The sequence below is a fragment of the Phoenix dactylifera genome, chromosome 1 (assembly GCF_051530095.1).
Source record: "Phoenix dactylifera cultivar Ajwa chromosome 1, Ajwa_hap1_PhDact_Kaust_v1.1, whole genome shotgun sequence".
Lineage (NCBI taxonomy): Eukaryota > Viridiplantae > Streptophyta > Magnoliopsida > Arecales > Arecaceae > Phoenix > Phoenix dactylifera.
This window is the reverse complement of record NC_143190.1, coordinates 4,539,602-4,552,771: the sequence shown is the minus strand read 5'-3', so window position 1 is coordinate 4,552,771 and position 13,170 is coordinate 4,539,602. Positions and strand designations below refer to the sequence as shown.

General features: G+C 36.1%; 1 protein-coding gene across 1 annotated transcript; it reads right to left on the bottom strand.

The window, feature by feature from the left end:
* Positions 1–2,346: 2,346 nt before the first annotated feature.
* On the bottom strand, positions 2,347–5,277 carry LOC103717920 (photosystem II 10 kDa polypeptide, chloroplastic-like). Its single transcript, XM_008806496.6, has 5 exons — positions 5,053–5,277; positions 4,246–4,304; positions 4,036–4,091; positions 2,785–2,837; positions 2,347–2,626 (listed from the first exon to the last, which is right to left on the bottom strand). The coding sequence occupies exons 1-5, from the start codon at positions 5,204–5,206 to the stop codon at positions 2,532–2,534; spliced, it is 417 nt and encodes a 138-aa protein (XP_008804718.1). The 5' UTR covers positions 5,207–5,277; the 3' UTR covers positions 2,347–2,531.
* Between the last annotated feature and the right edge of the window lie 7,893 nt (positions 5,278–13,170).

Here is a 13,170-nt window from a genome sequence, read left to right as displayed (position 1 = left end):
GCCCATTAGTCAAGGTTGGCAAAGGTATATTTGCACATTTTTCTTTTCTGGAGCATAGGAAAAAATTGTGCCAAGTGTTCCGTCAGAATACCTGCTAAAACGTGTCATATTCTTGCCTACATGATCGCTAATTGATCTGGATAATGTGGCTCCAGGATATGAAATTTGATCATCTAAAGGAACTGAGAACTGAAGGAACACTTAAGATTAGCTGGCTGTGCTTGTTTTAAACATCTCCATTGCTTAGAGCATGTTTGTGAATTTGTGTATCTACATTCTTTCCATTTAATTCACAAGTGTTTAGTTTAATTTGCTTTCTTTCCATAGGCTAAAGGGAATTAGAGGCAGGAAGAAAGACATGTAGTTCAAGCAGGAGACCGAATATTATTGAAATTTAGTGTATCTTTGGTAACAATAAGTGAGTGCTTCTCTCTTTAGATGTGAGTATTCTCCCCAGAATTTTGCCTAGATTATTTCCTTATGTGTCATTGAGTTAAAATGCCTATTCTTTATGGTCCATTCTGATAAAATGTAAGAACACAAACCATCATCGTGCCTATTACTTTCGTATTCTAGGACTTTGGTTTCCATTTTGTTTTACAAAGTCAAATATTTTTTTCTTTTTGTTTTTCACATTTCTTGATCAGGTAAAAGTTCATGAACCCTCTTTCTTATATAGAAGACTCCACATTAATCTCACCATGCCAAAAGTTTTAATGAAGGTTGAGCTATACAGGAAAAGGCTTTCACTCATCTTGCTGGAAATGAGACATCATTTTCCTTATGTAAAAGTCGCTTCAATTGAGGGCTCTTGATCAATTAACCAGTATCTTTCAAGCAATCTTTTGGGTGCGCCTTATCTTTCTGATCTTTATTGATCTTCTGTCTTAACTTGGTTCTCTATTAATCTTCTGATTGTTTGAAATGTGGAAGCAGCCCATGTTTGCCAGGAAGCTCCAGCACTTTCTGGCTTCTTCAATCATTCTCAGTTCTCAGATAATTGTTGACATTAAATATTTTCTCTTACTGAAAGTACTCGAGGCAAATAGGGTTATAACTCAGTTGTTGCACCCATCTTCCATTGGGAGGAGGTTCCATGTTCGAGCTTTGGAGGTGTTCCTTGATTTGACATGAGTTATTCTTCCATCAACCTACGAAATGGCTGGTGGTAGTCTCACCATTATTCTCAAACAATACTAGAGAATGATTTTTGACTTATATATGATTATCGAGTCTTTTGACTTCAGAATGGCAGTGAAGAATGTTGTCTTTTTTCCTGAGACAACTGAAACTGATTTTTTTTTTAAACCATATTCTGGAAGGAACCAAATCCTGCATCTCCTGCTTTCTTATGGTATTATAAGGTCATATCAGTTTGAGACATCGTCTTGATTGACTCCTTAGCTCGCAAGCCGATGCATATGTCCTTGTTGTTGCTGCAACATTTTTCAGATTGCTTGTTCTATTGTTGGAAAGTCTGTTCAGATCATAAAAACATAAACTGGAGTGGATCTGGTATACCTGCTAACCATTTGCAAATGTGGATATTTCAATGAGGACAACCATTGCATTACTGCATAAAGAACAAGCATTACATGGTGGCATGCCATGTATGTGCCTCGTTTCACATCTTGGATTGCCATTTTATAACAATTGTAGATAGCAATCAAGTTTACATAGTTTTGTCCAATATATATTTGGTTTGATTTATTTATACAATACTTCTTATAATGCACGTGCAAATGCACATGGCTACTATTAAATATTTTAGATATAACATTATTTTTTTGACAAAAAAATGGTACGGATTAGGTGCTACTGTGGCCTTCTTGTGAAATTGTATGAGATTTATTTGGTATATCATGTTCTTAATCTAAATAAGTTTAAGGGAGTGTTAGCACCCCTTTAGACTCTTCAGACTCTAGCAATATTATGATTTCCTATTAGAAATTTAGCATGGTCTAATTTGATATAAGAAAGTAATCTTAAAAGATTCATTATGGTACTTGAAGAACTGCAAAAGTAAGCTACTCTTTTACAGTGTCAGGATTATGCTGTATAACAAGTTTTGTGGTGATTTTATGACCATTTTATATGTTTTGGAATGGTTTTTCTCTGTAGTCTCTTAGGGGGGATTCATTTTGTTTCTATACGTCCATATTTTCACCTGCAGACTCATTTTCGCACTAGAATGACTGCACTAATTGCAAACAATGATCAGTTTTGCAGACCATGCAATGTACTTCTCAGCAATCTATAAGGAGATTGTTGACTATAGGATCCTTAAATGTGGCCCAGTGTGTGTCACACCCAACTGCAAGAATCTCATCGGCGACGTCAAATCGATGAGCGCAAGCATTTGTGCTAGATTTATATATTATTTATATCTACACCTTAGCAACTTCGTTACAACCATGTTATTGTCCATGAATAGTGATCCCTGGGGCATGCTTTAACTATAAGGGGACTGCATTTATGAGACATTCCGAAGAAACTTAATGGCGACGCAGGAGGATAACTCTGCTGCAGCTCTACTGAGCTAAAGCACTGGTGGTGTACACAAGAAGAGCACCTCCTAGTAGTAGTCCAGCAAGAGTAACAGCCCATATTAACAGTCCTGTGGTTCCTGCATCATCATAATTTTAGTCAAATTAGATTCACGAGAAGCTTCAAGAGTTAAAAGATTATAATACATTTTCAAATATATAGAATGCAAAATTGTGGCGAACTTTTTAATTAAAACTCTGATTGTTTTTTCTCCTTTCACATAAGTTTGCTGCTTACCTCCAACATAGACGTCACCACTTGGAGACCATTCTTCTGGTGAATAAATTGGGCTGCATCAACCAAAGAGAGTGTTATCTTCACATAGAAGTTTTCCGATAACAGTACACAAGCTTTTTAAGTTCATATGATTATTATTATTTACATTTACCCTCTGTTTAGTACGGAGGATGGATTGGAGGAAGGAAAAATATGAGAGGAAGAATGAATGAGAGAGAGGATGGATGGGTCTTCCAATTATTCTCTCAAATGTTTGGTGAACATAGAAGGATGGAATGATTCCCTCTTCCGTTTGTTGTAGGAGGAATGGAAGAAGAGACGGTGCTATTTGTACAACATTTTACCAAACTACCTTTCAATAAAAAATATTATTATTTTCCATTTATAACATTTATTTATACTAAATAAGTAGGATAATGTAAAAACTTATAACCTTAATAATTTATAATTATAAATATTTTATATAAATATACATTAGTTATATATGAATTAATTTATATATATTAATTATTTAAATAACTAATTAATTTATAATTTTATTTGAATAGTTAGTTAATTTATATAAATAGTTAACTTAAAAATAGGGAATAAAAATAGAAAAAAGAAGAAAATTCTAATTATTTACTTATAAATATGGAGTATAGGGTTAACAGTACAAACAATATATATATATATATATATATATATATAAGGATATTGTCAAAAAAATAATGAGGGATATTTTTTATCAATGTAGAAACCCACCCTTCATGTACTCCATTAATCCTTTCCCGCATCCTTTCAATTTAAGAAGATGCAAATTGGTGGGCTAGGCTGGATGTGCAAACTCTTTTTTTTTCCATCCTTCCTAAGAGTTTTTGAATTAAACGGTTGATGGGGCTATCCATCCTCCCTCTTATAACCCCAACCAAATGCACAGTTAACCTCTCATTGTTGCAAGACCATAGATACCTACCTGAAACAAACATATCTCCATAATAGAGAAAAAACTATGCTTGTCTGTCCATTTTAGCGATCTACAAAGTCTGCTTAAGAGAATGACTTCTACAAACTGAAACATTCTCCAGCAAAGATACCATCCCCTCCCACAGAGCTAGTTCAAGTCAATGGATGCAGTGAAAGGATTTTCCAATGACACCCTTGTTGTCTGTGCCTTTGCTTCTTGATATTGCTACTTTTATCTTCCACAATATTGACAAACTGATTTTAGTTGAACCAAAAGAAAGACCAATTTGCTAGGCAAATTTCTACCTGTAACCATCAACATTTGCACCATACTTGTCCGCAAACTGATAGACACCCTTCCCCTGAGTGTATGTAAATAAAAATAAGTAAAATGAAACAAAATTTGTATCTACTCTACAAGAAACTATATCTTAGCAGACAAAGGCATCATTACTTTATATATATGCATGTCTGTAACAAGGAGTGATGGGTGGTAAATAAGAGGGAAATTTTTACCTTGGCCCTTCTCCCGGATGCATCTAATCCATCTGGTAAGTTCATCCCTCCTCCTGGACCTAAAAATTATGGCATTCCTTTTTGAGCAAACAAATTATGGTACTCCTAGTCACCAAGAGAACAGTAATTATAGCCTTCCTTCTCATGAACGGTTAGAATTTTTTTTTTTACAAATCTGATTATCGACTTGTTTGTGGAAAGACAGAGGGTGAATTGATACGAGATGAACCAATTTGTGCTATATAAAATTTTATGAATTGTCCTTCACAATTTTACTCATGTTTTCCTTAATTTTTTTCCTAGCTGCCTGCCTTCTATCTTATGTTTCTGTATATACCTTTTATATCCAGCCTTGATATAATTCCTTGTATGTTATAACTTAAAAAAGTAGTCAGGAGTTTGCGGCCAAGCAAGTTGTATATAAACAAAGCAATCTGATCCTACTGCTAGTAAATGCTGCACTATTAATTAATAAAAGAATGAACAATATCGATTCATGTGCATCGGCTTAAGGGTATTCTTAAACTTCTGCTGCAGTTTGTCAACTTTACGTTTCTCTCCATGTTGTCCTCATATTTCTTTATGATAAACAGTAGACTGCTAAAGGTGCCTTTTGTGAAAGCTTTCCTTCTCCAAAAGTTGATGGTGCAGTAAATAGTGAATGTTCCTTGAAAGACCCTATATGTATGCAACAGTGCAAGTGACCTGAAAGTTATCCATCCAAGTGAGTGTGTTCATGCCAATCTATGATGGTAACTTAGATAAAAGAGCATGGCTTAATCTTGAACTGCCATTACAACTACTAACCATAGGGTGTTGCTGTCTTGATCTTCTTGCCAGCGCTGGCCCTGACTCTCAGAGAAGAAGAGGACCTTGCCAAGGATGGGAGGCCTCTAACCTGTGACCTCTCTAAAACTGGAGCTGGTTTCAAAGCCAATGAAGACATGACAGAGGCAGCCATTTGGCTATTGTTCTCTCTTCCTCTTTTTCTCCCTCGCTGTTTCCTTCTTCTATCTCCTCCCCTATATTTCCCATGTCCTCCCAGATATAGGTGTGGGAACACTCTGGAGGAAAATGATCGTTTATCTGACATGTGGTGCTCGTTAAGTGGCTGCACCCTGATATCGTGTGGCCCACATTATCCCGATCTTCATGGCTTATCGAGTAGATGAGAATCTAAAAGAGGCATCCGGATTATTCTTGGTCAAGTTTCCTTTGTCCGTTACTCGCCAAGTTCATCCATTTGATCCATGCATGTACCGGTGGACTTAAGAATGATTATTGGACCTTGATGACCATAAAGCTCCGAACATAAAGTTTTCACCGATCAGCCTTAACTAGCTAGGCTTGGAAGAAACTAGTTTTTGAACATAAATTTCCAACAAACAGCCCAGCTGGCTAGGTTTGAATCATAGTTAGACTAGATTGTAAGCATTTAATTTTACTATAAAACCAATATTTCGACATATATGGATCATAAAACTTTCATTGTCCATGAACTTTCAACAATATTTAACAAATCAATTTATACAATTCCATCTTCCCCTTTGATGCGTGGAAGTTTAACAATATACTCATGCTTGATCCATATTTCAAATCATTTTTCATGCAAGCAAATGTGATGTTTAATTTAAATATAACATATACATAAATATTTTTCATAAATTCAATATATTATGGCTATTTTCTAAACACGTACGTAAAAAACCTTGCAAAATAGATTTCAAATCAGATCATATGAAATGCACGGTAAAAACTCTTAAGAGTAGAGGTACTTACTAATCTAAATGAATGGATCCAGAAGTTCCTCTCAGCAAGGCTACACATGAAATTAAACAAATGCACTAAAACATTATGCTCCCCACTAAAACCCTAAAGTACAACAGCTCCGGTTCAACCTAGGATCTACAACATGAAATTAAACATATGGAAGGTCCCACTTGGGTGGCAATATCCTCTCAGAATCTACAACCTAGGATCCTTCTAGACCAGGGATGGTGACCTTAGAGCCCAGATCTAGGAATACATCCTGAGCCCAACCATCACCTTAGAATTCTACCTCCTACTTTAAGCTATTCTTCAAAATTTACACAATAGGAAGGTTGAGTTTTATCCCAACTATGGGACTAGATAGCACAAGATAGCACAACAGGGGTTGTTAATGGTGGGATTCAGTGATGCTTAGCAAAGAATGATCAAGTGGAGGCCGACATGCATACAGTTGCAAAAATATTAGTTTGGGATCTCTATTAGAGCAAATCGAGGGACAGACAGAGAGAGAGAGGAAGAGACTGTGGTATTCGCCCGAATAGAGAGACAAAGGTGGTCTTCGTAGGGTCCAAAGAGAGAGAGAGGGGGGGGGGGGGGGGGGGGGGGGGGACCGAGATAGCTGCAAAGAAGTACCAGAAAATACAATACGAGAGAGTTAATATTTATTCGGTTGTGGTGGCGTTGGTGGTAACGACCAACTACATGCAGTAATGGCAGTGGATGGCGGGAAGGGCAAGGCAAAAAAAAAAAAAAAAAAAAAAAAAAAAAAAAAAAAAAAAAAAAAAAAAAAAAAAAAAAAAAAAGAAAGAAGAGGCGGTCCAGTCAAAATATAGTTGAGTTGAGAGGGGCCCGGCGCTTGGCCAAGACTCAACTCGCTCATCGGATGTTAGCCACAAGGATTAGTATTAGGCTTCATTTGGAAGAGTTGTTGGCAGTAGAGCTTTTGGAAGTATAGCTTTTATAAAAAAACTATTTACTATTTTGGTAACTATATTTCTATAATATTATATAACAGAGCATAATAAAATATAATATATATTAATATATAAATATATAATATAGTATAATATTATTGTAATGTAAAATAATATTATTATAATATAGTAATATAATTTTGTATATTATAGCATAATAATTTAATATAATATTAAATTATTTAACATAACATATGTATTATGATAAAATGTAATATAATATTATATTTATAGTATAATATAAAGATATAAAATATTATAATTATTACCATAAATTAAAAATGTAGCAACTCAAAAAACTGTTTTTAGCTTTCTGAAAAAGTTAAAACAACTTTTCGAAATTTGTACCCAACACTCCTATTTCATCTAAAAGTGCTTTTGAAGAGATAGAATGTACTTTTTGGCCCTCCAAAAGCTTCGCCAAATAGGACTAAGATGAGCGAGAGAGGTACTTCTCTATTTTGAAACAGAGGAAGAAGCTAGCAATCACAGAATCCAGAAGGTCCAATGCGGTGAAATCCAGTAGCTTCCAACCTGTTACAGGCTGCCAGTGACCGAAGGAGATTAGGAGGGGCGGCGGTGCCAGTTATCTCATCTCCGACGAGGTTGGGGCCGCGGTAAGGGTGAGGCCTACTCCGATCTGGCTAGGAAACTCCGATGAGACCGAGTAGTCCTTGTCATGATGCCTCCAACTCCAATTAGGCTCCAGCGATAGTGCTGGGCCGACTTGGCTCCAGGCCGGTCAATGGGCCGGGCCTCACAGTTGATGCCGTACTTCATTGCAATTTGGAACAACTTGTTTGCAAGTTGGGAACTGCTGGAAGGATGGGAGCCAAGCTCCAAGGGGAGCTGAGAAGAGAGATTTGACAGATAATATGCTCCCTTGCCAAAGGATTCTTCCCACTAAACTGTTTCATCTCTTAGTTGGATCTGCATCATTCAGCTGGAGCCTAAACTCTCGAGCTTCATGTAAATGGGCATGGATGGATTCCATAATCAAACCAAGAGTAGTGCGTTTGCTTACTCTTTTATGCCTCACAGAACAGCTGAACCCATCAATTAGAAAGGGTAGGACATGGACTGAAACTGATGTTGTTTAGTCCTTGGGACCTTTATGGTTTCCCAATGCGTAATGCTTGGCCTCTATATGCCCTTAAGATGGGCCATGGTATCTGCAACTCCAATTGATGTACTGGTGACATGGTCCCCCTTCAAAGGCAACTTTGGGCCACTGCATGAAGGGGTAGCCTGAGGAAGGTGAGATTTAGTTCAAGTTCTTTTGGCACAAACATCAATCCGAGCTAGTTGGCACCTTCTGATCTGCTGTAGTATCGTATAATTTGAGTAAGCAACAATTAATGCCCTTGAGACTGAATTAGGAACCTCTCTATGGCTTCTCTGGGATGCAATAACACAAATTTTATTTATGTTTTTGGAAGACTATACTTGCATCTGTTACCATCTTTTTCACCAGATGCTCTACTATGCTTCTTTTTTCTTTTCCAACAAATACAGTGGAAATGCCACCATGCAGGTTCCAACTGGTTGTTTAAGCATGACAACTGAATAACCTGTAAGCTAAAGACTACTCCAGCAAGCATGCAATGATGCAAAAAGCTAGCCGGTGACTGAATGCTATGTATTCAACCTCCATGCAAAATAACAATGTGATGCCTGAGATCGATGCCGGCAAATGCTTTTCCCGGCCATGTCGTGGTGGTGATGGTGGTGGCGGAGCAGCAACAAGATTCTGTAAAACATCTTAATAAGGCGCAAGTTTGCTGCACTTTTGGCGAAGACAAGGAAGCTGTTTGATCACCAGATAAATGCAGGATTACTGAATTATTTTATGACTTGGTGAGAATTTGAGCTTATATGGATGGTTTTGATTGACTGAAGGGGCTCTTCACTTCTTAGAAAATAACAGCAATCCTAAAACACATGAGTGAGACATGTACACATGCATGCAGCTCAAATGAGAAAAGAGAATCATAAAAGCCACCGTTTGAGTTCCCAACAAAGTATGTCATGATCGGGGGCGAGGCTCTCAGCTGAACTGTGGCCCAGCAACGGATAGAACACCATCAGTGCTTACTGCTTGCTGTGGGGTTCCCACTGGCCACTCTTTTGCTGTCACAGTGAACCAAACCTTCCCAGATTAATGTTTTGCATTGATTAAATGCTTCCTCACCTCTCAAATTTATTACAAATGCGTACATATATAGCTGCAGAAGGACAATTTGATATAGCTCAAAAGTGTTTCTTATCAATGAGATGGGTTGCTGAGGACTTGGTTTGCTGACCTTTTTGTTTATTTAGCTTCTGTTTTTCTTTCGGATTTGTTTTGGTATCGTACACTGAGTTTGTTTAGGTGAAGGCTAATTATGACGTTATCAGCATAATGAATATTTCAAGGCTAAATTTGAAGGATGGTTTGGAGAGAGAGAGAGAGAGAGGTTTTGTATGGTGCAAAATTTGTGATTCAACAAAGACAGGAGCAATGATTTAGTGACACCTAGAGCACCAACCAATTAATAGGGATTTTAAGTTTGCCTTATGGAACCTGTAAAATGTTATTTATAAGAACTGAATTAGAAAATAATACAATGTGGAGATATTTGGAACCACAATATTAGCTTTGGGCATGTTTGGTTGGAGGGAGTTGGACTTTGGAATGAAAATGAGAATGATTGACTCCTATTCCAGCTATTTGGTTGGAGGGAGTTCCATTCCCATTATGGTTCTTATAATTCATGAAGAAATTAGATGATGATATATTGAGATAGAAATCGAGATCCGGTTCTTGTTTGATTTTGATAATTTTATTTCTTACTAATTCTTAAAATTTTGAGGTTTAACTAGTGAAAAAAAAAATCCAATTCAAATTTAGGAAGGTTGGCCCCATTAGTACAAAAATTCAATATTCTCATCTTATCCATGTGGGAGATGTTTGTGATGAGAAAATTGAAGAAAAAAATTCCTTCTCTCTCCTATCAGATTGGTGCATCCATTAACTTCATTACAAATAAATTGAGCAAAGCTAATTGTACATTAATTTATGTTAGATATTTGTCTCAATATACTGTTCTGCTCAAATGGTACTTTTTTTTTTCAAAATATAGAAAAAATACTAGTACTTGGGATTGATTTGCAAACCTTCCTTTGGAGAGAGAGAGAGAGAGAGGTGCGATGTACGGAGCTAAGAGATTTTAACCATCAGATAACTTTTGTACCTATCAAGCTTAACACTTAATGACTTGAGCCTTGATGCACATAGATGCGTTAAATATCAAGGGCCACATTAGAAGTTCATGATATCGGGTCTTATAAGTATTAGCCAATCTATTATGTAACTTATTTTTGGCTCAAAGTTCTATGTTATCCCATAACAAATTGTCTTGGTATGATTACATCAACCAAAATAGCATTTTGATGGCTTTTGCTGAAAAAATGGTCTACAGTACCATTTCTTGAAATTAGGCGCAAAATCAATTACATTCCAAATTTGAGGAGCATAAAGAAGCATATCATGCAAAGCTTAGTTGTAATTAGTGGTACTGGAGGAACTAATGCAAAAGGTAATGTTAGTTTTTAGCAGTTGGGGATAAAGAATTATCATGGTTGGGATAAAGCATTAGTAGCAAATCTTAATCATTAGGTTTTATCATCAAATAAATCTCAAGAGATTTTAAATAAATTGAATTTTCTCTCATGTTTTATAAGGGAAACTCCCAAATCTGAATTATGGAAATAACACTATTTAAAATACTGTATATTCATATGTCACTGCCATAATATCATGATGATTTGTCAAATTTATCAAGAGAATATTCATTATATTATGTATTTGTAAGTTCATATAGTTAAGAAAATGTTTATTTTATATCATTAATTTAGATGCTTTGTACTTGTTCGTTTTGATTAATTTTATAAAATGTTAGAAAAAATTAAGATCGTGAAATAAAAGGATTAATGGGTCGTCAACTGGTTGCGTTGGTAAAGTAATACAAGCACCTGGATTCAACCTAGTTATTATCCCGATTTTTGCCGGTGTTTCGAAAAAAAAAAAGAATAAGAGGAAGAAGTGGTTGCTATGATTTAGACAAAAATAGAGGAAGAACTCTAGCATGGTAACGCGACTGCCTTATATGTTTGATTAAACCATTGTCGAGCATGATCGAAACATTTGAAAAGTTGGTCTATGTTTCTGATTGGACTCTGAGATATAGGCTTCATTCTGTATATATTTACCCAACCAAGTTTCTACTGAATCAGCTGATTAAATAAAAAATATGCCATGGCTCAAATAAAGAAATCAAAACAGATATCTACCATGCTGTAAATTACATTTGGTCAGCAGGTATTTTTCACCATGTTGGTTGAGAGCCAAGACCAAAACTGTGAAAGCTGAGCCATGGCCTTAAGTTTTGGTTCAATTCATGCTTGAATTAGTCCAGCCCAAAGGGACAGCCTCCTGTGTGACCCCATTTGCAACATGAGTACAAGAATGTGGCCCCTCCTGAAAATTTTACTGCCCCCAAAGCTCAAAAGGTGAATCTTTTGAAGACCACCCAACTCCATGGTCCACCCCATTGAAACACTTTCCCATCTGTAATCAAAAGTAACAACGAGGAGACCATCACATGAATTTGGCTTTTGCTAATGGATCATGGTCTGCTACTTCATACTTCATAATAACCTGAAGGCTGCCCCTGAGGGACGCCATGTCCTCCCACAGGCATACCTCCTAGAATCCAAGATGCTCCTCGCCAAACAAATAAAAATAAAAATTTAGATACGACCTATAATAATGATATGAAACGATTCGTTTCGCTTCATCTTTTGGGGCTTTAATGACGCCCTTGTGAGAATGTCTTTAATCGGCTAATGCCAAGGCAACAAAGCTAGCATCAAACCTATCTTCCTAGAACCCTCCTTAATTCCTACCAAGGTTCTTCGATGATAGAAGAAAGGTAAGCTAAAAACAAATCCTTTTCCTATTGTGGATCTCTTTACTAGCTTATTTTTTTCTTAATTCTAATTGTGAGGACTCTTTCATTCATTTATACAACCTTTGTTATTTCCATAAGGGACCTTATTCTCTTGTTTCATCCGATTTTTATTAAGCTATGCACTTATCAAATTTGGGACAGATTTGCTTATTGAGTTGTCTGCTTTCAACTACTATACATTGTGCCACTGCTCACCCTGCTCACATTCGTGGATCCGGGACTTCAATAAGTAACATAAATGTAAGTAACATAATGATATGAATATAATAATGGAATCCTGTAATAGTATCTAAATGTTTATACATATCAAGTTTTGTCTCATTGATTTTGGGTGTGCTACGAACGAATTAGCTAGTCTGCTAGTGAAATGTCTTCATGGATATAAATGGAATCCCAACTTCACTAGTTTTGGTCTGTTAGGGTTTATGGAAATTGCCAAAGGGTCTCAAGCTTTGAACTACCAATTGCCTAGGGCACTCAAGGAAAAGACAAAAAAACACACTAGGTCACCTATATATACTTGTTGTTCTACCCTTATGTTCTTGTCTTTGAGTTCTTTCTTTATTTTTTTTATATCACTATTTATTTCTTTGCCATTTAGATTTCTTCTAGATAAGACCATTTTTACTATAGACATCTCTAACTTGATTGAAGTGAATCTCTGCCCTACCTACTCTCTGGGTTAGCATGCATGTCTATTATTTACTCATTTATTATTGTCTGTTTATTCATTGACTTGGCCTTGGTTCCAACCTAGGTACATTGTTTAAGATTTAGACCTTTTTTTGTTGTTGGTAAAACTTAGATCTTTTTTCGATTTTTTGCAACAACTATGTGTTGCACCTAACATTTTAGTTGTACAACAAAATCAATTTGTGCTATATTCACTAACTTAATTTAGCAATTGGATGACTTGCAATCCATTGACTCAACCTATTTGACACAAATGATTAATGTGAATCTAGATCATAGACCAAATTAGACATCAAAGTAGACCCTAATGGACCCTTTTGAAAACTCCTTTGATCTGAACTTCCCTAACACTTTCAATTACTTAAAAACAACCCTCATAATTATTAATCATTATCTTGATGGCTATGATGATCATAATTTTACCCCGCCTTGCATGAATCAGAATCATCTGGGAATGTTATAGATAACAACAAATA